The 26,878-nt window shown below is 41.8% G+C and overlaps 1 protein-coding gene across 1 annotated transcript in view; it reads left to right on the forward strand.

Annotated features, from left to right (window-relative positions):
• The window catches only part of zgc:153039 (uncharacterized protein LOC767698 homolog), an 85,801-nt gene that overhangs the window by 36,358 nt on the left and 22,565 nt on the right, over nucleotides 1–26,878 (forward strand). The window contains exons 7-9 of the mRNA XM_061782680.1: nucleotides 3,054–3,211; nucleotides 3,413–3,495; nucleotides 17,166–17,290. Coding sequence (XP_061638664.1) covers nucleotides 3,054–3,211; nucleotides 3,413–3,495; nucleotides 17,166–17,290 — 366 coding nt within the window. The remainder of the gene's footprint in view (nucleotides 1–3,053; nucleotides 3,212–3,412; nucleotides 3,496–17,165; nucleotides 17,291–26,878) is intronic.

Here is a 26,878-nt window from a genome sequence, read left to right on the forward strand (position 1 = left end):
CTCAGATCTCTGAGTGGAGTGAACAGTACCTAATAGGGCCCTGATGGTAAGTATTAAAATCAGTGGACCTTAAACTTGACGTGATGAGCCTGTTAATTACCATAGCGAGCAGGCACGAAAGAACAAGAGATACAACTGACAATGCTTTAAGTGTACTCTACACATGAATTAAGAAAGGATTGAGAAAACGAGAAGTCAGAAAGCAACAACGAGCACGTTTTTGAACCACCTTCACGAGTCAGGAGGAGATAATGTTGAAAGGAAATGGATTGTGTTTCTGAGTGCGCCAAGTGTTACACAAACATACATACATTTTGGCTTAATTGGTGGAACAAATGCCCCATGATGAAAATAAATGACAGCATACAAGTTAAATCCGCGTGTGTGTGCGCTCGTGCGTGCGTGTGTGTTTGCGCAGGCGTGCGTGTGTGTGTGCCTGTGCACTTGCACGTGCATGTTTTGAAACACCACAAGAGATTGAGAGGGATCAGGAGAGAGTGAGAAATGCTTCTCACTGTAATTCCGGTCTCTGGCTGTGTTGTATTGGATTGGAAGGAGGTGGGGAGCCCGCGGTAATCATGCACACCCTGCTGTTTTTTTTCCATCTCTGATCTCACTGCATCCATGTTGACTAGAGCATCTTGCACCCTAATAGACGCCTAATAGAAGCAGAGTCGCCCACATGTACACTGACTCTGCAGTGAGTCCCTTCTTGGACCTCCTCATTAGGCACCTTGTCAGAGCAATCATCACTTTGCTCTCCACATTTTCATTGAAAACCATTTTGCCCTGACAATCAATGTTTAAAATGACACACCACCTTTTGGGTCTCTTGATTTTGATCTCCGATGTGAAAATAATAAATTCATAATGTCAGTTTATGGCTGAAAAAAAAATTGGGTCTACGTCGAACCATTATGTGTGAAATAGTTCAATGCAGTATGGTAGCAACAATTGAAGGTATAATTTTTTTTCTCCCCTGCCAGTCCAACTGCTACTGTCGTTGACCAAGTGTTCCTGCCAGTCCACTAATGTTAAAAAACTATTAATCTACTCAAACCATATACAGTATCACGAACATAAACATAGTGATATTTGCCATTAAAAACAACAGAACAAACACGATCAAATTGGCAATTTTTTTTTTTTACTGAAATGTTTCACAGATGAGCAAATGTGAATGTTTTTTTTTTTTTTAGCTAAGCAAACCCAACATAATTTGCACTTGGAATTTCAATTCACTGCTGGATTGCACCCTCTGTTCCAGTGTTGAGGCAGAATTGTTTTCGGAGATTGAAGACCTTGAAGTCATTGGCTGATGAATTATATATAAATTGCTGCGAAAATGTATTTGCCCCCATCCTGATGCCAGATTTTTTTTGCATATTTATGCTGAGATTTATCATTTAGAAACTGCATTTTTATATTTACTTGGGTTGTCTGATAGCTGATCTGATATTGCTTTGATGATCATAAACATTTAAGTGTGATCCATTTCCAATGAATATCATAATACAGTCACAGAGGGAGTATTTCAAAATCCTGTGTCGCTCAGAAAAACGGTTTCACCATAAAAAGTCATACAGGTACACAGTTCTGCATGACCATGCAGTTGAACAGGACAGGTAAAAAAACGTGTGCTGAATGTGCAAGGAGTAAATCTCACACGCACACACACACACACACACACGTGCACACACACACATACACACACACAGACACACACAGCGGCTGAAATAAGTATTTAACACATCACCATGTTTCTCATTTTATATACTTCCAAAGGTGCTATTGACCTGAAAATTTCACCTGATGATGGGAACAACCCTAGTAATCAATACATACAAAGAAAGTAGAACAAATAAGCTAAAAAAATAAGTTGTGTGTAAAAATGTGAAATGACTCAGGGAAAAATTATTGAACACATGAAGAATGCAAAACATGCAAAAAGGCATGGAAAAACAAAATAACACCTTATATCTATCAATAATCAATTTGGAGGAGAAATGGCACTGCACATCACCCTAAAATCACCATACCAACAGTGAAGTACGGAGGTGGGACCATGATGGTGTGGAGTTGCTTTTTAGCTAATGGTACTGGTAAACTTCACGATTGAAGGAAGATGAATGGGCAAATGTATCGAGACATTCTTGACAAAAATCTGATGCCATCTACGAGGATGATGAAAATGAAACAAGGGTGGACATTTCAGCAGGATCACTGCCAAGGAATTCTCAATTGGTTTTAAAGAAGAAAAAAAAATAAAGCTGCTAGAATGGCCTTCAATAACTTGACTTGAATCCAATTGAAAATATATGGCAAGAACTGAAACTCAAGGTCCACAAAAGAAGTCCACGGAACCTTCAAGATTTGAAGACTGCTTGTGTGGAGGAATGGGCCAAAATCACACCAGAGCAATGCATGTGACTAGTTTATCCATAAAGGAGGGCTCTTGAACCTGTCATTGCTAATAAATGCTTTTGTACAAAATATTAAATAAATACCAGTTGGCGTGGTCAATACTTTTTCCCTGTGTCATTTCACATTATTACACACAACTTAATTTCTGAGCTTATTTGTACACACACATACATACATATATATATATACACATACATACATACATACATATATATATATATACATACACACACACACACACACACATGAGGCCGGGTTCAAATCTGGTCTCGCCTATGTGGAGTTTGCATGTTCTTCCCTTGCCTGCGTGGGTTTTCTCCGTCTACTCTGGTTTCCTCCCACATCCCAAAAACATGCATGGTAGGTTAATTAAAAACTCTAAATTGCCCGTAGGTGTGAATGTGTGTGCAAATGGTTGTTGTTTTTTTTATATGTCCCCTGCGATTGGCTGGCGACCAGTTCAGGGTGTACCTCACCCAGAGTCAGCTAGGATAGGCTCCAGCACGCCCGCAACCCTAGTGAGGATATGCGGTATGGGAAATTAATGAATAAACTTTGCAAAAATACTTTTTCTGAGTATAAAGTCTTAGAATTGATTTAGAATTAATTGCCATGTGTTTTTCTTCCAGGGTGCTCCTTCAAAAGGATTACAGTTTTCTGAGAGACATCAACATCTGGAACCCCTTTGTCACCATCGGAGTTTACTCCTCCACACTTTCGGCAGCCATGAGCAACCTCATTGGGGCCTCACGCATCCTCTATGCATTGGCCAGGGATGACTTGTTTGGTACGTAGTGCATTAACTTTCTGAAGAAATGTTGAAATGTTTTATGTATTTTCACACATGATATGAGAACTTAAGCATGAAGCACTGTCAATTCATAACACATCACAGTTCTATGATTTGCATTTAGTTTCAAATCTGTACTATGCAAAGTAAATGATAGCGGCACCCATTAATTATATATATATTATTTTCTTCCTTCAGGTAAGGTGTTGTCTCCTGCTAAGAAGACATCCAGAAGTGGCAACCCATGGGTCTCTGTGCTTATTTCCTGGTTCCTTGTTCAAGTAAGTGAACAAAAAGATTGTAGTATAATCCATAAATTCCAGTTAATAAATTGAAAATTGGAAAATGGTGTACTTTCCATCTGCTGAAATTGCACCTTTCTGAAGGTATAGGACAAATAAGGCCAATTCCTTTATTTTTGCTGTAGACTTTTGAGTTTGTTGTCATCAGATTAATATGAGATGAGAGATCAAAATTTCAGCTTTCATATCCAGATACACAACTTAGAAGGTAGCACCTGTTTAAACACACTGATTTTGTCATGTGAGTAAAGATTTTGTAACTTGTGATGGATGTGTTTTGTTGTGCAGTTGTGTACCATTACATTGATTATTCAAACAACAAATCACGCTGAATGTCTCCACTCAGATTTGATTTTTGCCTGTGAAGAAATTCTGGAGAAATTGTGTGTCAATGTTGAAATGCTGAATGAAATCATGTGGAATGGTATTGAATCATATTGAATGATATAGAATGATGTTGAATAATATAAAAGGAGGATAAGCGGTACGGAAAATGAATGAATGATATGGAATAATGTGGAATGATATTCAATGATGTGGAATGAAGTGAAATGAGCTGAACAGTTTGAAGTTACAATGGCCAAGAAAAGTGGAAGCAGGAGGGAATAATGTAGAATTTGTCAAATGTGGGATAAATATGGGCATTTTAATCAGAATCAAAATAATCAATTTGACAAGTATGTCAAAAACACACAAGGAATTTGTCTCCGGTAGTTGGAGCTGCTCTAGTACGACAAAACTTTTGAGACATAAAAACACAGTACAGAGAGTCGCTGAGCAATAAAAGGTTACCAGTAATGTGGTAATGCCGATAGTTATAGTTTATTTATTTTATTTTTTTAACAATTGTGCAAATGATGCAGACTCCTCCAGCAATTTAGAGCAGTTTGAAATGACTAATAGAGCAATAGTCTGGTAAAGTGACCATTGTGCAAATGGCGCAGATATTTTAAGACGTTTAAGCAGTTTAAAGTGACGAGCAGTGCAATAATCTGGAACATTGTCAATTGTGCAAATGGTGCAGATGCTTCTCAAGGACATGAGTAGCCAGTATTGGCCAACAATAGATATGCAAATAGTGCAGGGTGGCGGGACGACTACAGTGAGTGCACGAATAATGTATAATTGGCCCGACAAAGATGTGACAACAATCTCCAGACAAAATAGGCAGCATGTTACAATTGAATTGTAAATTAACTGTTTAAGAAGTTAATGTCAAGAAGGAAGAAGCTGTTGGAATGTCTGCTAGTTTTAGTTTCCATTGTTCGATAGCGCCTACATGAGGGAAGGAGCTGGAAGAGCTGGTGACCAGGATGTGGAGGGCCCAAGAGGATGATTTGGCATGCTCTTGTCTTAGTTTTGGCAGTGTGCAAGTCCTCAAGGGTAGGTAGGGTCATCCCAACAATTTCTTCAGCAGTCCTGATTGTCCGTTGCAGTCGGAGTTTGTCATTTTTTTTGGCAGCACCAAACCAGACTGTGATGGACTTATTTGATGACTGCTGTGTATAACTGCCTCAGCAGCTCCTGTGGCAGGCCATGCTTCCTCAGAAGCCGCAGGAAGTACATCCTCTGCTGGGCCTTTTTGAGGATGGAGTTGATGTTGGTCTCCCACTTCAGGTCCTGAGAGACCGTAATTCCCAGGAACTTGAAGGTTTCACCGGTTGACACAGGGCAGTTGGACAGCTTCAGGGCCAGCTGTGGTGAAGGATACTTCCTGAAGTCCACAATCATCTCTACAGTCTTGAGCATGTTCAGCTCCAGGTTGTGTCGGCCGCACCAAGCTCCAGCTGCTCCACCTCCTGTCAATACGCAGACTCGTCACCGTCTTTAATGAGGCCGATGACTGTGGTGTTGTCTTCAGGAGATTGACAGCCGGGTGCGTTGAGGTGCAGTCGTTATTGTAGAGAGAGAAGAGCAGCGGTGAGAGGACACATCCTTGGGGCGCCCCGGTGATGATGGTGCATGTGGATGAGGCGGTGTCCCCCTCACTTGCTGTGTTCTGCCTGTCAGGAAGCTGTAAATTCACTGGCAGATGGCAGGCAAGACACTGAGCTGGAGATGCTTGGAGGAGAGGAGTTTGGGGATGATGGTGTTGAACACAGAGCTGAAGTCCACGAACAGGATTGTCGCGTAGGTCCCCGCGCCATGGAGGTGTTCTAGGATGAAGTGCAGTCCCATGTTGAGCGCATCATCCACAGACCTGTTTATATGTAGTTGGCATGGTTTGAATCAGTAAAGAAATGTTGAAGCAGGAGGGAATAATGAAGAATTTGTCTTAATGTGAGAAAAATGTGGCTATTTTAATGTGGAAAAGTGCAGAATTTGGGTAACATGGGAGTATGGGGAATGTGGAAAATATTTTGTTGTTAAAATGGTTTGAATCGGTCAAGAAATGTGGAAGGTGGGGAAAATGTAGAATTCGTCTTAATGTGGGAAAAATGGGGTAATTTAAAGTGGGAAATTTGAAATATGGGTGAAAACTGAAATTTGTATAATGTGAGAATTTGGGGAATGTGGAAATTTTGGAGTTGGAACGGTTCGAATGGGTCAAGAAATGTTGGAGGAGGAAATAATAATGTAGAATTTGTCTTAATGTGGGGGAAATGTGAAATGTGGGTAAGAAATTTGGAATTTGTGTAATCTGGGTGGAGCGAATATGCCCTATTGCACAGTTGTCAACGGCAACCCCCAAGAGCTGATATACTTTGCATTCCTGCCCTCTGACCTAAACAAGCCGGTCAGTTTTCACAAGACACAGGACACCTGGTTTCTATCATTTCTTCTCACGCCCTGATGCTCTCTCTGCTCCTGGCTAACATCTCTCCAGTTACAGAGCTTGGCTTCGGCCAAGCCCTCCCCCCTTCCTTCCTCCTTCTCCTTTTGTTTTGTCACCACCGGGTGCGAGCAACCCCGGACCACGACGGCGGCACTGTCTGAAGCCTGCCATGCGGCTTTGATCTGTTTTCCCAGCTTTGATCTGTTCGCGGGGCCACCAGGAAGTCACTCCTGGCATTCTTACGAGTTGAGAGCAAGAGCGGGGCCCGCAACAAGTTCAAACGGCAGGAAAAGTTACGAGTGCACCCCAATGAGGCAACAACTTTCTTTTTGCATCTCTTTTGTTTTTACTTTTTGTGCATCTTCTTCTTCAACTAAACCTGTCTCCGTTCCTCCTGAGATGACTGAGAAAGACCAGACCTGGTGATCTACGTTCGTGAGTAAAACATTGCAGTGATTACTAGAAAGTACAAATTGGTGCATAGTAATTTGGGGTTAAGTTAGCAAACTCCCACGAGTCCCAACTTTACTCTACCTTCACTATGATTCATTTCATGTCATTCACCCTATATCTTCTTTTATACATGTTTGTCTGTAATTTTTGTAGTGAAGTCCCTCTGCATTTTCCTCCAAACTCCCCTGTAGTTATTAAAAATTTCTCTAAAATTCCACTTCCTGTGTGTACTGTGTGATTGAGTCCAAACTTTTAACTGAACTTATATTTTTATTAATGTAGCGATAAATATAGAAAGATAGTTTGATTGTCACTGTCAACGTACGTGGAATTACACCAGACGTAAATGCATACATGCATGCGTACATTTTTATTTAAGCCCACTATATGCTACACGGGAATTTTTGTAATGTGGAAAATATTTTGCAGTTGGAATGGTTTGAATCGATCAATAAATGTTGACGGAGGAAGGAATAATGTAGAATTTGTATTAATGTGGCAAAAATGTAGGTATTTGAATGTGGAATTTTGGGAATGTGGAAAATATATTGTTGTTGGAACGGTTTGAATCGATCAGGAAATGTGGAAGAAGGAGGGAAAAAATGTAGTTTCTTATAATGTGGGGGAAATGTGGGTATTTAAAAGTGGGAAAATGTGAAATGTGGATGAAAACAGTGGAATTTGTGTAATGTGGAAAATATTTTGTTGTTGGAATGGTTTGAATCGGTCAAGAAATGTTGGCGGATGGAATAATGTGGAATGTCTGAATGTGGGTATTTGAATGTGGAAATATGTCGAATTTTGGGTAATGTGGGGAAAATATTTTGTAGTTGGAAAGGTTTGAATCGGTCAAGAATTGTTGAAGCAAGAGGGAGTAAGGTAGAATAAGGTGGAATGTGGGAAAATGTAGGTATTTTAATGTGGGAAAATGTGGGTGAAAAATGTGAGTAATGTTGGGAATGTGGGAGTGTGTTTTGAAGAGGATCTGAATGAGCTGAGTGTTTTTAATGTGGAATGGTAATAATGTGGAACCATTTTGTTGAATGCGACTGGAAATTAATGTGATTTTTTTGGGCTGTAAAATGTGGAATTTTGGGAAATATGGGTAATATTTTTAATGACAAAAATACAAGCACCCCTCGCATGAATTTTTGGAATGTGTTGAAGTTGGAATGGCGTGAATCGGATGAACAATGTGGAAGTAGTTAATGGACAAAAAACGGCAGAATAATAATAATCATAATAAAAAATTTGGGTTGGTTTGGCTTTCAGCATTTACACAAAGTATTTTGGTGTAGAACAACAATGTGTGAATAAGGTGTGACCAACATGAACAACATAGAGCTGTCTACGGGTGGAAAAATAAGCAACTCTGAAACTGAGAGAAGATACAAATACAGCCATCTGGAATGACCCGAAGAAGAAAGAAAACACTGGTGTACTAAATAATGGACGCCAAACAGGTAGACCACGGATGACCGTTGATGACAGGAACATTTTGAGAGCTGCAAAAAGATTTCTTAAAATGCTTTGTAATTGACATCAGCAACAACCTCCAGAGGATGGAAAATCATAAACAAAAGTACAGATGCGTCACTAGAAATACAGAGACAAGACTCAAAAATGCCGGGTCAAAAGTTAGACTGAGACTGGCTGAGACGAGTGTGAACCTTGACCAAAGTCACATAAGTGCTAAAATCTGCTCATGATCCCAAGCATACAAGCTCTTCTGTAAAACTTAGTGGAGGTATCTACTCCAACTAATTGACCTGGGCTTACATGGATTCCTCTGGTATGGCCTTACTTATCTTAATTGATGAATAACACGATGGAAGCAACAAAATTATCTCAGAAGTCTACAGAAATATTCTGTCTGCCAATTAAAAAAAAAAAAAAAAAGATGCAACCAAACATTGGGAGATCCTTCATCATGCAACAAAAAAATGACCAAAAACACTACCAAATCAACAAGAATTCATCAGGGGGAAGAAACTCCAAACTTACACTCAATAGACTGAGAAAGAGGAGACTGAAGGAAGTAACCCTCAATACAAACAAATAAAGAAGCTACAGTGGAAGTCTAGAAAAGCATCACAAAAGGGACTGCAGAAATTTTGGGATTTCAATGGATCACAGGCTTGCTGGAGTTATAGCGTAAGATATGCAACTAAATATTCAGTATTATTCAGTTCTATTTGAAGTCGATCTGTTCCGTTACTTTGATGTGCTAAAAATGTAGTGGTTTTTTTTACACGTAATGCTAGTTACGTTATTTATCACATCCAGATGTAGACAGCTGGAAATAAAAAGCTTGAATGTTGATCTGCTGATTTTAATGCTTTCAGTCTGTGGCAAAAATAGTCTCCAAGCAAAGCATCTGAATTACCGTACTTTGCAAATGTTCCTTCACCTGTTAATTTATTGTAGCTAATTGACTGTAATTCAGAGATGAAAAATCTTTTTCTTCTTTTCTGTGTCTTATAAGCGGTTTAAAGAAGTCCGTTTTGACTGACATTGAGGAGAATATTGGAAAAGTGGAGGGAGAAAGTATAGAGAAAGAGGAGAAGGTTTTTCGAGTTTAGAGGCCTGACAGAACCATCATTATTCGAAGAAAGAGGTTTATCATTACTTGTGCTCTTTTGTTTCTGTTTCTCTCTTTGTCCCACTTGTATTCTTTTCACCCATCTCAACTGTCTGTGAGTAGAAGGGGCGCAATTAGATGGAAATCGTTAACTCCTCGGAGATCATTGACTCTCGTCTTCCTTCTCTATTCCACGACCATTTGAATGATTCACTGATGATAGAAGTCTGTCATCTTGCCTCTAACGCACACACTTTGCAGGATCATGAAGAGCTCAGCACATTTTCAAAAAAATATTTATTTTCTTTTATGTAATGGTATATGGTAGGTAAAACAGAGTCATAAGACAATACACATGGTATGCAGGGTATGCATTGTAGTCTAGTTTTAAATGTCCTTATCCAAGCACAATTTAGCACTGTTATTAAAAACATATCAAATACGGCAATTACATGGGACAATGAAATCTAATTAAATAAAAATACGAATTTGGGTTTTCAATTATTTAATTATTCAATAAATTAATCCTTTTCATTCTGCTTAGTTTTGTGATACTCAAACAAAATGCATCAGCATCACTGGCCTGCCACCCCCACCCGAGCTGCAGCTATTTAATGGACTTTTTGGGGAGTCCGTTCAGAAGACCATTACAATAGTCAAGTCTACCGTAGAGGTATTCACAAAATCTTCACCCTTGCTAAAAAAAAAAAAAATAATAATAATAAAGCCAATATTTGGATTACTTGCTTCTCTCACACACGTCTGATTCTTCATTTTTCTTACGTACTGTCCAAAAACCACATCAGCGTCAATAAAAGTGACATATAATTGCAATGGCTTAGCTGCTCAAGAGCGTTTTCACATCTAAATCCAGAGTAAATATTGTATTAATAGAATACAGCAACTGAAATAAGTATTTAACATTTCTTCTCACCAAATATATATCCAAAGGTGGTATTGACATGAAAATTTCACCAGATGTTGGGAACAACCCAAGTAATCCATACATACAAAGAAAGTACAACAAATAAGCTCAGAAATTAAAATATGTGTAGTAATGTGAAATGACACAGGGAAAAAGTATTGAACACGCCAGCTGGTATTTATTTAATACTTTGTACAAAAGCATTTATTAGCAACGACAGGTTCAAGACGCCTCCTTTAGGGAGAAACTAGTCACATGCATTGATCTGGTGTGATTTTGGCCCATTCCTCCACACAAGCAGTCTTCAAATCTTGAAGGTTCCGTGTGCTTCTTTTATGGACCTTGAGTTGCAGTTCTTTCCATAGACTTTCGATTGGATTCAAGTAGGTGATTCCCTGGGCCATTCTAGCAGCTTTATTTTTTTTCTTCTTTCAAACCAATTAAGAGTTTCTTGGGCATTATGTTTTGGATCATTATCCTGCTGAAATGTCCACCCTTGTTTCATTTTCATCATCCTCGGAGTTGGCAGATTTTTGTCAAGAATGTCTCAGTAGATTTGCCCATTCATTCTTCCTTCAATAATGTTAAGTTTACCATTACCATTTGCTGAGAATCAGCCCCACACCATCATGTTCCCACCTCTGAACTTCACTGTTGGTATGGTGTTTTTAGGGTGATGTGCAATACCATCTCTCCTCCAAACGTGGTGTGCATTATGGCATACAAACAGTTAAATTTTGCTCTCATCAGACCAGAGTATATTCCTTCCATCCATCCATCCATTTTCTACCGCTTATCAGAGGTCGGGTCGCGGGGGCAGTAGCTTTAGCAGGGACGCCCAGACTTCCCTCTCCCCAGCCACTTCATCCAGCTCTTCCGGAGGGATCCCGAGGCGTTCCCAGGCCAGCAGAAAGACGTAGTCTCTCCAGTGTGTCCTGGGTCGTCCCAGGGGTCTCCTCCCGGTGGGACATGCCCGGAACACTTCACCAGGGAGGCGTTCGGGAGGCATCCGAATCAGATGCCCCAGCCACCTCATCTGGCTCCTCTCGATGTGGAGGACCAGCGACTCTACTCTGAGATCCTCCCGGATGACCGAGCTTCTCACCCTATCTCTAAGAGAGAGCCCAGACACCCTGCGGAGGAAACTCATTTCGGCCGCTTGTATCCGGGATCTTGTTCTTTCTGTCACGACCCATAGCTCGTGACCATAGGTGAGGGTAGGAACGTAGCTCGACCGGTAAATTGAGAGCTTCGCCTTTCGGCTTAGCTCCTTCTTTACCACAACGGACCGATACAAAGTCCGCCTTGAAATTCCGTCCATAAAAGTTATGAACAGAATCGGTGACAACGGGCAGCCTTGGCGGAGTCCAACCCTCACCGGGAACGAGTCCGACTTACTGCCGGATATGCGGACCAAACTCTGACTCCGGTCGTACCTGGACCGAACAGCCCGTATTAGGGGGTTCGGTACTCCATACTCCCGAAGCACCCTCCACAGGACTCCCCGAGGGAAACGGTCGAACGCCTTCTCCAAGTCCACAAAACACATGTAGACTGGTTGGGCGAACTCCCATGCACCCTCGAGGACCCTGCTGAGGGTGTAGAGCTGGTCCACTGTTCCACGGCCAGGACGAAAACCACACTGCTCCTCCTGAATCTGAGATTCGACTTCCCGACGGACCATCCTCTCCAGCACCCCTGAATAGACCTTACCAGGGAGGCTTAGGAGTGGGATCCCCTGTAGTTGGAGCACACCCTTCGGTCCACCTTCTTAAAAAGGGGGAACACCACCCCATTCTGCCAATCCAGAGGTACTGTCCCCGATGTCCACGCGATGTTGCAGAGGCGTGTCAACCAGGACAGCCCCAAAACATCCAGAGCCTTTAGGAACTCCGGGCAAATCTCATCCACCCCCGGGGGCTTGCCAGCATGGAGCTTTTTAACTACCTCGGTGACCTCAAACCCTCGTCCCGAGTCGAGGTTAGCAGCACCCCATCCCCACTATACACAGTGTTGATGGTGCACTGCTTTCCTCTCCTGAGACGCCGGATGGTGGACCAGAATTTCCTCGAAGCCGTCCGGAAGTCTTTCTCCATAGCCTCACCGAACTCCTCCCATACCCGAGTTTTTGCTTCAGCGACCACCAAAGATGCATTCCGCTTGGCCAGCCGGTACCCATCAGCTGCCTCAGGAGTCCCACCGGCCAAAAAAGCCAGATAGGACTCCTTCTTCAGCTTGACGGCATCCCTCACCGTTGGTGTCCACCAACGGGTTCAGGGATTGCCGCCACGACAGGCACCGACCACCGACACCCAGCGGGAGTGCTCTCCAGCACCCCCTCCAAGGGTTCCAAAAAGGGTGGGTACTCTGAACTGCTGTTTGGTGCATAGGCACAAACAACAGTCAGGACCCGTCCTCCCACCCGAAGGCGGAGGGAGGCTACCCTCTCATCCACCGGGGTGAACCCCAACGTACAGGCGCCAAGCCGGGGGGAAATAAGTATACCCACACCTGCTCGGCCCCTCTCACCATGGGCAACTCCAGAGTGGAAGAGAGTCCAACCTCTCTCGAGAGGACTGGTACCAGAGCCCAAGCTGTGTGTGGAGGCGAGTTCGACTATATCTAATCGGAACTTCTCAACCTCACACACCAGCTCGGGTTCCTTCCCTGCCAGAGAGATGACATTCCACGTCCCTAGAGCCAGCTTCTGTAGCCGGGGATTGGATCGCCTTCGGCCACCGCCCAGCTCACACTGCAACCGACCCCAATGGCCCCTCCCACAGGTTGTGAGCCCGTGGGAAGCAGATTATATTCTCCCAGTATTTAACTGGCTTGTCCAAATGTTGTTCAGCAAACTTAAAACGAGGTTTGACATGTTTTTCTTTTTCAGCTATGTGGTCTTGCGTGATGAACGTGCATGTAGGCCATGGTGGCAGACTGCATTACTCATTGTTTTCCTTGTGATGACAGTACCTGCTAATTCCAGGTCTTTTTGAAGCTCTCCACAGCTGGTCCTTGGCTCTTGGACAACTCTTCTGATTATTCTTTGCGCTCCTCTGTCAGAAATCTTGCGAGGAGCATCTGATCGAGGCAAATTTATGGTGGTATGATTGACTTTCCACTTCCATATTATGGCCCCAGCCGTGCTCACTGGAACATTCAGAAGCTTAGAAATGCACCTGTAACCAATGCAATAGTTATGTTTTGCAACAATTACTTTGCAATGGTCTTGAGACAGCTCTTTGCCCTTACCCATCATGAGATGTGTCTTGACTCAGACTTTGGCAATGAGACCTTTTTGTAGGCCATCAGTTAGGACTGAACCATCTGATATTGATTTGGGGCTGGGTTGCTGTTTGATTATTGATAGATTTTAGGTGTTGTCTTGGCTTTGCCTTTTTGCACCTCCCTTTCTTCATGTGTTTAATACTTTTTCCCTGTGTCATTGCACATTATTACACACAACTTAATTTCTGATCTCATTTGTTCTACTTTCTTTATTATGTATGGATTACCTGGGTTGTGAAAAAAATGGTGATGTGTTAAATACTTATTTCAACCGCTGTATACTGTACAAATGCAAATCGAAGCTGACAAACTGCTAGTCAACTAACAGCTTGTATCCCCTGAAGAATGTGCCGGTGTAACTTGAGTACAATGCCAAACCAAAGTTCTGAAGCTACTGTTTTAATGTAAAATATCTAAAATGTTGGTCAATTTTTATACTATATACTAGAACGTCAGTTAGAAGAGCGCAAACCTCTGCCAAGGCTTAAACATGAACATGATGTAAGCAAGTACAGTCTACTGTAGATTCAAAAGGGATTTGAGTTTCAGTATTTATGACTTTATGCTGTCATTGTGTGTGCCATAGTTTAATTCACAGGAATGTATTGTCCTCTATAATTATTTGTGTATACGTCACATACAGCTTAAACATTTCTGAGCTGTGCAATACCTGTACAAATCAGTTCTTCTGTACTGCATTTTTGAAAATGAGGGGTTGTTTTTTTTTTCCAAAATAGAAAAAAATCTGCATGTACCCTATTACTTGCTGGCTTTTTCCTTCATGTACATGCTACTTGTTTTGGTTGAAGGACATTGGTGGTAAAGCATGCTAGAGTAATTGCAAAAGTGCATGGCATTTTCTCAGATATACTAAATTGCCCGTAGCTGTGAATGTGAGTGCGAATGGTTGTTTGTTTATATGTGCCTTGCGATTGGCTGGCGACCAGTTCAGGGTGTACCCCGCCTCTCGTCCGAAGATAGATGGGATAGGCTCCAGCACGCCCGCAACCCTAGTGAGGATAAGCGGTACAGAAAATGGATGGATACTGTAGGTGGTGCCCTTTCTGTAGATGAGCTCAGGAAGACAAGCACAACAGGAAAAGAAGACAAAAGGGATAGGAATCTTGTACTTAGCAGGCTTCCCGAATGGAATGCCTCAATCTATCGACATTATGTGTGCAGTCTAGGGGTTAGGTCACTGCAGCCAATCAAAATTTAGCTGGTTGTCTCAGGGCATCCAATGTTTCTACATTGGATGCCCTGAGACCCTGAGATGCCTGAGAGGCCCTGAGATGTTTGGCAGAGTTTCTACTCTGCCAAACATCCATCCATCAATTTTGCTTATCCTCACCAGGGTCGCGGGCGTGCTGGAGCCTATCCCAGCTATGTTCGGGCGAGAGGAGTGATACCCCCTGAACTGGTCGCCAGCCAATCGCAGGGCACATATAAACAAACAACCATTCACACTTACATTCACAGCTACGGGCAATTTAGAGTCTTCAATCAACCTACCTCGCATGTTTTTGGGATGTGGGAGGAAACCGGAGTACCCGGAGAAAACCCATGCAGGCACAGTGAGAACATGCAAACTCCACACAGGCGGGGCCGGGATTTGAATCCCGGTCCTCAGAACTGCGAGGCAGATATGTAGTCGGCAACCGTGCCGCCCCTTTCCAAAACAAATAAATAAAATAAATAATGATATACTGAGCCAGAAATGTTGATTCTCAGATATATGAATACCCTGTCTTTTAGGATTATTTGATGTACGGCTCCCTCCAAATCACACAGCTAGTAAAAGATATGACTTGACTTGGCAGTGATGGCACACAGGTCCCTTCATCACAATGCCATACTTTTTAAATGTAAACATTAGTGATCAATCAGTTTTAATGTAAACATTGTAATACCCAACAGTTTGTTTAATTCTATATGGTACCACCTCTCAGCCCCAATGAACTCCACGTCTGTAAATGTAGAGGTAATTGACACTAAGCTGTCATGTACAGTAAATAAAGCAAAATACTATCCAATTTAGAAATGTTTTCCCTTTTATAAAATTCACCATTAAAAATCAAACATCTTTGACCCTATACTGTACATGCATGATTATTTATCATTTTGTTGCCACTAGAGTTTGAAGTCGGATGAGTAGCTATCCTTAATTAAACAAACTTTTTTTTTTAAAGAAATCTCTTCATACAGTATATATTTTGATCATTTCTTTCAACCTCTCATTGTGAGTCAGACAAGAAGTAGGGCGTATGTACAATACAAAACAGATAGAATACTCCGTTATAGAGGCAGATTCTATAAAGAGCTTTTATCCTCTCATTTTCCTTAACTGCCTCGGGTGAATAGATATATGTGATAGTAGAATTTTGTTCAAAAAAGAGGATCCAGATTATTATTTCAAAGGTACGTGTTGTTTGAGAATTGTTCACAGTTACATCACTCTGATTCAGGTTCTGCATCTTAAGCAAGCAAGGATTGATCTTGGGACTCCATCTGTTCCATCTGCAGCGTCTTGTTGCCAAAGACATTGGGTCATACACTTTATGTAAAAAATAATTGGTAATTTCACCACAAGGATTTGACAAAGGATGAGCTGATAAAGAACACTGGTTAAACAGCAGAAAACCTAGCTAGATATTCTAAGGTACAAGGTGTATTGGGTGTTGGACCTGGTTTCCAAGATGGCGCCTACCAGTGTGGTCGCCTCGGTAACGCGCTCTCTACTATTGTTTTGGTTTTTGTGTTTTTCGTTCGTCTTTGGAGACATTACACGACTCACCTACACAAAGGGAGCAATGTCTTTATGTCTCCAAAGTGTTCTCCGTCAATTGATTGTCTGTTGTCGTACTAGAGCGGCTCCAACTACCGGAGACAAATTCCTTGTGTGTTTTTGGACATACTTGGCAAATAAAGATGGTTCTGGTTCTGATTCTGATTCCTGTAAACCTTCAATTTAGAATTGAGGCCATAAAGTTTGGTTTTCAGGGAAGATTCTCTATCTTGATTCCTGCTATCTGGGGTCCTTTGGGTGTTTTTAGTAGACTCGCTGAGGGCTTTCGTGTGTCTTGCAACTGAGGAGAGGCGAGGCATTTGAAGCAGTTACAGTGCTGTGTGTTGTTTCTGGATATTACGGTACAAATGTCGTAGGCCACCATTAGACTTGTTGTTTTAGCAATTCTGTATGACCAGATGCAACAATGTCGCTCTATGTACCACCCTTCGACAGATTATTGTATATTTGGATAATCCTGCCAACTCTTTATGTCCGAATAAGAACTTTACACAGTGTTGTATACAGTATGTAGCCTACAGTAGATTTAAGACATAAATTACTTTCAGGCAGATCCAGATCTTTACAAAGTAGTGGATTTTCCATTTTTTTTAATATGATAATGGTAAAGTTGACTTTTTTCATGACTGACCTTTAAGTTGCAATGTTCTTTCGAGGGTGCTCTTTAAAGATTTTGCAGTAAATTTATGTGATGTTCAGGTTTTATAAAAAGGTTTGCGAACAGAATGTATTTTCTTAGTTGTTTTTGTATATCTCAGTTCATACTTAATTTTTGTTTCCATTTATTTCTTTTCCCCCCTCTTTTGTTTGTTTGCTGTAGCTGGTGCTGTTTTCTGGGAAGCTCAACACCATTGCCAGTATTGTGACCATTTTCTTTCTGTTGGTTTATGCTGCTGTGGACTTGGCATGCCTCGCTCTGGAATGGGCTTCTGCACCCAATTTCAGGTAAGACAGCTATCCAAATATGCATGCAGCTTGAGTGTTATAGCCCACCACTTTCAAATATGCAGTTGTATGTCTTATCACACCCGCACACAGGTCACATGCTGATAATAAAGGTAATACATAAAACTCCATAAGATATATTATTTTGTTGCACATTTTCCCTTTTCCTCTCTAATCACACTCCCCTCTCTTCTCTACGGGTACCATTGTTTATGTGTGAAAGGGGTGCTTCTATTCCAGCTGGATGCTACTATGGCAACTGTGTACTAATTAAAAGACATAAACCTGGTCCCTGCTGATGGCCTCATGTTGGAGAGGGACCAGCAATAAAATTGTTTGTGTTTGAGGGTGTGCATGTGAGTTGGATGTTCAAGTACCTGGGATTGGAGATGTTAAGAGATTTAAATTTACAATGTTTGTATTTTGGCGTGTGACTTGTATTCCTTGGACACGAGCAATGATCCTGATTTATAAAAGCTCCCTAAAGCTGTGTTCACACTTGAGGATGGAGTTAGTGTGTCTTTAGCTCAATGATTACATTTTGACACTGCTGGCATTTGGTATCACCTTTTATGAGTCATTTCATATTTTGGTTGCTGCTGTTGCATGCTGCTGCTACTGCTATCTGTCATTACAGATGCGCATCTCTAAACGCAATAACCAGGACTGCTTTCCTAAAGTCATACCTTCCAGGATTAAAACCTTACTTGGGCTGAGGGCTGATACATTCTAAACATGATAAGTGCAACTGCTTTTAATTTGTCACACTGGAGAGAAGCTGTTTAGGCACAGTGCATCACTCCCTTGTTATGACATATCACCTCCGGTATTGCATTTTGTATTATGGATTCCCCTGCAGTAAAAACTGGATATTAGTCTTGAAATTTATGAGAATACTTGGAGCCTCCCAAGCACGTACAGCTTGAGTGTGGTTTTATTCAGGATACCAAAACACAAAAGACACAAAATTAAAACCTCTAAAAACAACAAAAAGGGTGAGCTCTAGTTTAAATGAAATATGTTTCGCCAAATGTAAGAACCTTACATTACATTTTGCATTTGAAAGAGCTTTTACAAAACCATAAAAATTGATTTTTCAAGTAAAAAAGGACAATTTATCCAAACCTGCAAAAATTACAGTGACACCTTGAACTTGTGAGTTTTATTCGTTAGGTGAGCAAGCTCGTACCTCATATAAGAAATACATTTTACCCATTAAAATGATTTGAAATCTGAAGTGCCATTCATCCATTTCAGCCCCCCAAAAAACACCACGTTTTTTCCATATTTTACATGTTTGTTTTTCTTTAAGGGGACATGGCCGAGTGTGTGACGTCAGGAGCTGTACTCACACAATTAGTTCAGTTTTAGTATCTTCTTCATGTTCCTTGCAAGTGTTTTCATTTTGTATTTGTGTGTTTGACTGTTTGGCCCATTCAATAAATGTATATAATGAATGTGGTTCGGCGACTTTTTTTTTTTCCACTCGAGAGATTGTATCTGTTGGAGCTCTTGTAATTAAAAATTTGGCTTGCAACACAAAAATTGATCAAGCGACATCTCGCACCTTTCAAAACTTGCTAAGTTGGCGCACTCGTTAAGTCAAGGTATTGTATTTTTATTCTTTTGAAACAATTAATTGCCTAAGTCAGACACGGGGAGAACATGCAAACTCCACACAGGCGAGCCCGGATTTGAACCCTGGTCCTCAGAACTGTGAGGCAGCTACACAAACCAGTCGTCCACCGTGCTGCGCCTGCAAAATATCGATAATTAAACGACGAAAGGTGGAGCCCAGAATCTGCAAAAGTGAATGCGAACACATGAGCCCCCGCAAAGACCATTTGTACAACGCCAATTCCAATGAGGTTGGGACGTTGTGTTAAACATAAATAAAAACAGAATACAATGATCTGCAAATCACGTTCAACTTATATTTAATTGAATACACTACAAAGACAAGATATTTAATGTTCAAACTGATCAACTTTATTGTTTTTAGCAAATAAACATTAACTTTGAATTTTATGACTGTAACACATTCCAAAAATGCTGGGACAGGTGGTAACAAAGACTGAGAATGTTGAGGAATGCTCATCAAACACCTGTTTGGAACATCCCACAGGTGAACAGGCTAATTGGGAACAGGTGGGTGCCATGATTGAGTATAAAAGGAGCTTCCTTGAATTGCTCAAGTCATTCACAAGTGAAGATGGGGCGAGGTTCACCTCTTTGTGAACAAGTGCGTGAGAAAATAGTCTTAAAACAGTTCAAGGACAATGTTCCTCGACATACAATTGCAAGGAATTCAGGGATTTCATCATCTACGGTCCATAATATCATCAAAAGGTTCAGAGAATCTGGAGAAATCACTGCATGTAAGCGGCAAAGCCGAAAACCAATATTGAATGCCCATGAACTTCGATCCCTCAGGCGCCACTACATCAAAAACCGACATCAATGTGTAAAGGATATCACCACATGGGCTTAGGAACACTTCAGAAAACCAATGTAAGTAAAAACATTTCGGCGCTTCATCCCTAAGTGCAACTTGAAACTCTAGTATGCAAAGCAAAAGCCATTTATCAACAACACCCAGAAACGCCGCCGGCGTCTCTGGGCCCGAGCTCATCTAAGATGGACTGATGCAAAGTGGAAAAGTGTTCTGTGGTCCAACCAGTCCACATTTAAAATTGTTTTTGGAAATTGTGGATGTCGTGTCCTCCGGGCCAAAGAGGAAAAGAACAATCCGGACTGTTATGGACGCATAGTTCAAAAGCCAGCATCTGTAATGGTATGGGGCTGTGTTAGTGCCAATGGCATGGGTAACTTACACATCTGTGAAGGGACCATTAATGCCGAAAGGTACATACAGGTTTTGGAGAAACATATGCTGCCATCCAAGCAACGTCTTTTTCATGGACACCCCTGCTTATTTCAGCAAGACAATGCCAAACCACATTCTGCACGTGTTACAACAGTGTGGCTTCGTAGTAAAAGAGTGCGGGTACTAGACTGGCCTGCCTGCAGTCCAGACCTGTCTCCCATTGAAAATACGTGGCGCATTATGAAGCGTAAAATATGACAACGGAGACCCCGGACTGTTGAACAGCTGAAGCTGTACATCAAGCAAGAATGTGAAAGAATTCCACCGACAAAGCTTCAACAATTAGTGTCCTAAGTTCCAAAATGTTTATTGAATGTTGTTAAAAGAAAAGGTGATGTAACACAGTGGTAAACATAACCCTGCCGCAGCTTTTTTGGAACGTGTTGCAGCCATAAAATTCTAAGTTAATGATTATTTTCTAAACACAATAAAGTTTATCAGTTTGAACATTAAATATATTGGCTTTGTAGTGTATTCAATTAAATATAGGTTGAACATGATTTGCAAATCATTGTATTCTGTTTTTATTTATGTTTAACACAACGTCCCAACTTCATTGGAATTGGGGTTGTATTTGCACTCGTGAAGTTAGCAATATATCTATCACCACGCCCCCAAATTTCACTTTTCAATTGGTGTGTGAACCATGTATGTGGTGCTTGTGGGAGACATGCCGCAACACACAAATATGACCCCCCCCCCACCCCCGCCCGTGACATTGTATGTATATCATGATCATCTTTCAGATTTATGCACAATACTGTAGATTTTACCCTTTTATGTTTACTTCGCTTCCCAACAAGATGAGCTGATGGCTGGAGAAATGTCCAGCATCCAATTAAGGTAGCAGCTGGTGGTTTGTCATTCTTTCTTTACAGTACATCTTTGTTTTTTGTTTTTTAACAAATTAATATGAAAGAACAAAAGCAAATTAAGTGAGATTTTTATGTCTTCAGTGCCACAAGAGTACACTGTCACCATCATTTTTTTCATACATTTCCAGTGCCCTAAAAAGTAATGTCCCCGTTCCTGATTTACAGACAACCCGGGAAAATATAAAAATGCAGTTTCTAAATTATGATTTTATTTATTAAGGCGAAACAATCCAATTAGATCTCAGTAATTGCTCCGGAACCTTCAAGCTGGTTGTGCCACCTTTTGGCAGCAATAACTGGAAACGTCTTTGTGATCATTGCTGATGAGTCTTTCACATCAAAATTTGGGCACATTACTTTTTTATAATTAGTTTGAACTCGGTAATATTAGATTTGTATTTATTTATTTATTTATTTTTGCATGACCTGCCCGTTTAAGGTTCTTAGCATAAACTGCCTGTTTAAGGGCAATTCATGTTAAAACCACAGCATCTTTATTGGATTTAAATTCTGACTTTGACTTAGCCACTCCAAATTATTAGTTTTTTGAGCCATTCAGAGGTGAGTTGAAATCGGTATGTTTTGAGTCGTTTTCCACCTGTATAACCCAAGAGTGCTCGAGTTTGAGGGCATGAACTGATGATTGGATGTTTGCCTGCAGGATTGTCTGGTAGAGAGCAGAATTCGTTGTTCCATTAATCACAGAAAGTCGTCCAGGTCTTGAATTCGGAAAACAGCCCCAGACCATCACACTGCCACCACCATATTTGAATGTTGGTATGATTTACTTTTTGTCAAATGCTCTGTTATTTTTACGCCAGATGTAACTGGCTGCACACCTTACAAAAAGTTTAACTTTTCACATCAGTCTGCAGAATATTTCTCCAAAAGTCTTGGGGATCATCAAGATGTTTCTTGGCAAATGTGAGACAAGCTTTTATTGAGAACTGAGGCCAGAGAGTCCAGCAGTTCTTTGGATGTCATTCTGGATTTTTTTGTGACCTCCTGAATGAGCTGTCATCACACTTTTGGAATAATTTCATTTGGCTGAGCGTTCCTGGGAAGGTTCCCTGCACTTCCCAGTTTTCTCCATTTGGGAGTGATGGCTGTAACCATGCTTTGCTGGAGTCCCAAAGCCGTAGTGATGGCGTTTTAACCTTTTCCAGATTTCAATCACTTGGTTTCTCATTTGTTCTTGAATTTCTTTGGATTTTTTCCCCCACTGATCTGACAAGAAATACTTGTGATTTCTCGATTCAACCAATCAGGATGTGATCTGACCTTGTCTTTGATGTGGCCAGTGAAATTGAAGTCAGATTCCAAAAACAATGGTTAATGACAATTACATGGCAGTTACCTCAACAAAGGGGGGATTTTTTAAATGTTTTTTTTATTTTTATTTTTTTATTTTTTCATGCCAGATATATTTTTTTCTTCCTTAAATAAAATCATCCAACCTCCATCCATTTTCCTCCGCTTATCCGAGGTCGAGTCACGGGGGCAGCAGCCTCAGCAATAAGCTCAGACTTCCCTCTCCCCAGCCACTTCCTCCAGCTCTTCCGAGGGGATCCCGAGGCGTTCCCAGGCCAGCCGAGAGACAGTCTCTCCAGCGTGTCCTGGGTCGTCCCCGGGGTCTCCTCCCGATGGAACGTGCCCGGAACACCTCGCCAGGGAGGCGTCCAGATGCCCGAGCCACCCCGTCTGGCTCCTCTCAATGCGGAGGAGCAGTGGCTCTACTCTGAGCCTCTCCCGGATGACCGAGCTTCTCATCCTATCTCTAAGGGAGAGCCCGGACACCCTGCGGAGGAAACGCTTGTATCTGGGATCTTGTTCTTTCGGTCATGACCCTAGGCTCGTGACCATAGATGAGGGTAGGAACGTAGATCGAGCGGTAAATCGAGAGCTTCGCTTTTCGGCTGAGCTCCTTCTTCACCACAACGGACCGATACAAAGTCTGCATCACTGCAGATGCTGCACCGATCCGCCTGTTGATCTCCCCTTCTATTCTTCCCTCACTCGTGAACAAGACCCCAAGATACTTGAACTCCTCCACTTGGGGCAGGATCTCATCCCCGACCCAGAGAGGGCACTCCACCCTTTTCAGACTGAGGGCCATAGTCTCAGATTTGGAGGTGCTGATTCTCATCCCAGCCGCTTCACACTCGGCTGTGAACCGCTTCAGTGAGAGTTGGAGATCACGGCTTGATGAAGCCAGCAGAACCACATCATCTGCAAAAAGCAGAGATGCAATAATGAGGTCACCAAACCGGACCCCCACTACGCCTCGGCTGCGCCTAGAAATTCTGTCCATAAACGTTATGAACAGAATCGGTGACAAAGGGCAGCCTTGGCGGAGTCCAAGCCTCACCGATAACGCGTCCAACTTACTGCCGGCAATGCGGACCAAACTCTGACACTGGTCGTACAGGGACCGAACAGCCCGTATCAGGGGATTCGGCACCCCATACTCACGAATCACCCACCCCACAGAACTCCCCGAGGGACACGGTCGTACGCCTTCTCCAAGTCCAAAAAACACATGTAGACTGGTTGGGCGAACTCCCATGCACCCTCAAGGATCCTGCCGAGGGTGTAGAGCTGGTCCACTGTTCCACGGCCAGGACAAAAACCACACTGCTCCTCCTGAATCCGAGATTCGACTTCCCGACGGACCCTCCTCTCTAGCACCCCTGACTAGACCTTACCAGGAAGCCTGAGGAGTGTGATCCCCCTGTAAAATCATTATTGAGGAAATTAATGTATTCGTTTGTCTTTGACATTAAAGTTGGATTGATAATCCAAAACATTTTGTGTAATAAATACCGGTATGCAAAAAAATAGTACTGCACATTCAGATTTCAAGTACATTTACAAGATACTTCTAATTGACAGTATGAGATGATGGTTACAGTGTATTAACTGTTTCATGTAATTTCAATTTCTGGAAATTGTGCCTTGTTGAATTCTAGGACTTAAAAACAGAAACAAAACTTTACCTACCACTGATCTCCCAGTCGGCTGAGGGACCTGGAGTCCTCACAGCAGATAATGCGTCTTGTCTGCTAGCCGAACTTTTTTTTTTTCACCTCTAGTGCTTTCCCGTATTTTCTGCTTCTTTCATTGCTTCACTCATTGTGCCCAGGCTCTCTCCCACATCTCTTTCCAGGCGAAAAGAATTAAAAGCCATTTAGCACCGTCTCCCCCGGAGAGCTGCTCTGTAATTAGCATAACTAATTTAGCAGAAATATTTCACTTTCCCTTGAATTTGGCATTGTGCAGGGGTGGGTTTGAAATTATGATGTAGCGGAAAAGATATCTACTTGTTAAGTGTGTCTGTTTGCAAGTGTGTGTCTGTAGAAACAGTATACAATGGGAGCATAAAGGCATGCAATTTAGAGAGACTGGCTTTGTGTGAAGTCATGCTGGATTATTATTTTTTTGTTTGTTTCCGATCATCGATGTGTGAGTAAAGTTGACTGGCACTAGTATGGTGTGTGCGTACGTGTGTGTCTGCGATTGTGTGGTAATGTATGTTTGTTTGCGTACGCGTGTATGTGCATGCATTCGTGCGTGTGTATATTTCTGGTGTTATCTTTGAGTGTGACGAGGCCTCTGTATGGGCTACAGCTTTATCGGTAGTGGTTCCAGCAATGTGGACTATTCCTTAAGGCCAGCTGTGGTCACTCTGCAGGACTGCATAAGCACACACAAGTGCGCACAGGAGCACACAATACAGCACACACATGCACCATTGCTTTGTCAAATGGCAAGATTCAAGGCAAAACTGCACTTCACATTGTTTTCATGTGAGTTGATGTTTATGTGACAGGTAATATAGTTTTCAGTCATACCCGCTTTACCAACCAAGTGGGATCTGCCATCCACATTATCTCGCAAAATTTTTTATTGTCTGTAATAACGTGTAAATTGACCATCTGAAAGAATCGCGAAATGCTTTGTCCATCCATCCATCCATCCATTTTCTGAGCCGCTTCTCTTCACTAGGGTCGCGGGCGTGCTGGAGCCTATCCCAGCTATCATCGGGCAGGAGGTGGGGTACACCCTGAACTGGTTGGCTTTGTCCTCTCCCAAATACATTTACAATTGTTTGTCTTGACTTAATTGTTGAATGTGTTGCACAACAATAAAACCCAGAAGGGTTGAAGAGAAAATCTTCATGTTGTGTGTCTGGGTGTATGTATATATATACATAAATACACACACACACACATTTTCTACACCGCTTATCCTCACTAGGGTCATGGGTATGCTGGAGTTTATCCCAGCTAATTGCGGGCAGGAGGTGGGGTACACCCTGAACTGGTTGCCAGCCAATCCCAGGGCACATATAAACAAACAAACATTCACACTCATTTGTTTTCGTACTGTAGTTCCCGCTCCCGATGACCTTTGCTCTTGCTCCTGCCCAATCCCATCATTGATGGTGAAATTCACTCACATCAATCCCACGGGACTCGGTGGGAATCCTGAAAAATGTCAGCCCCTAATCTCTCTATCTCTTTTTCTCTCTGTCTGTCTGTCTGCATCAGTCTGTCTGTCGATCTATCTATCTAATCTGCCTCTCTCTCTCTCTCTCTCTCTCTCTCTCTCTCTATCTATCTATCTATCATCAGAAAGATTGTGAATCAGTACAAAGGCTGTTTTACTGCAAACAGATAATAATTAACAAGAACCAAAATTAGATTAACAGGTCAGTAATTATCTTCTTGACATGAAATAAAAAATAATTGTGTGTAGTAAGTAGTCTGTGTACAGTGTCCATACCATCACCAGTCTACTACAGTGTATTTGTATTGTTTTGTGATTTCTGAGCGAATGTGAACTATACCAGTGACGTACGGTGAGGTTCATGATTGGTGAGGCACTGACACGTGACGTCTGGAGCTCTATGAAGCTCAACTCAACACTGCCACATGCTGGTTGTGGCATCGTACATACCAGACTCCACTGTGCACTTTTAGTGGCTTTTCTGGTCGATAAGAAAGACTACGTAAAAAAAATGTAGAAAACGTATATTATTGGCGATGTAATGAGGAAACACCAATGTCTCTTCTGTGACGCCACGGACCAATCACAGCCTGCCTGAATGGATGTGTGCGTGGTCTCTTGAAGCATCATGCGAGCGATGACCCAACGTGATTCGTAACTGCACTTCCTGTGCATTTTAACAGGAAATATGAAAATTCAGCTATTTTAATGAAATCATTTAAATTATTGGATTGAAAAAGAAAATCAACGTAAAGCACAGACCATAGAACTAAAATGGAACAATTTAATGTAATGTAATGTAACATTTTGGATAAATTGTACTTGTCTGAGTAGTTTGACTGCACTATACTTTTTACTTTATTTATGTTAGGAAGAATCAATACTTTTACTCCATTACAATCATCAACATGCCACTCGCTACTCTTATTCATCAGTAATTGTGTGCGCAATCTATTTTTAGACTTCATCTTTGACTTCCACATCGGGCGCCGTTGCACCAATCCAACGTAACCACTAGTGTCATTTGACTCCAATTCGCCAATCAGATGACACAAGGCAATCACATGACCGCACACAAAACCTTCGCAGGCCAATCAAAGTGAAAAAAAACACCCGCACAAGTGTTACTTAACAGACTCCGAAAAACAAGTTTTATGATGCAGTGTAGTCTTGCGTCTGTCCAAACGTAGCTATTTCAGCCCACTTCCAACTTGAGAAAACACCTTGCGGTAAGTTGCAGATGTTTCTATTATTGCTTTGGCAGTGCATCGGGCAACAATAGCCCTTTTTTATGGTCATAAATCACTGTAAAACATG

The sequence above is a fragment of the Phyllopteryx taeniolatus genome, chromosome 8, assembly GCF_024500385.1.
Source record: "Phyllopteryx taeniolatus isolate TA_2022b chromosome 8, UOR_Ptae_1.2, whole genome shotgun sequence".
NCBI lineage: Eukaryota > Metazoa > Chordata > Actinopteri > Syngnathiformes > Syngnathidae > Phyllopteryx > Phyllopteryx taeniolatus.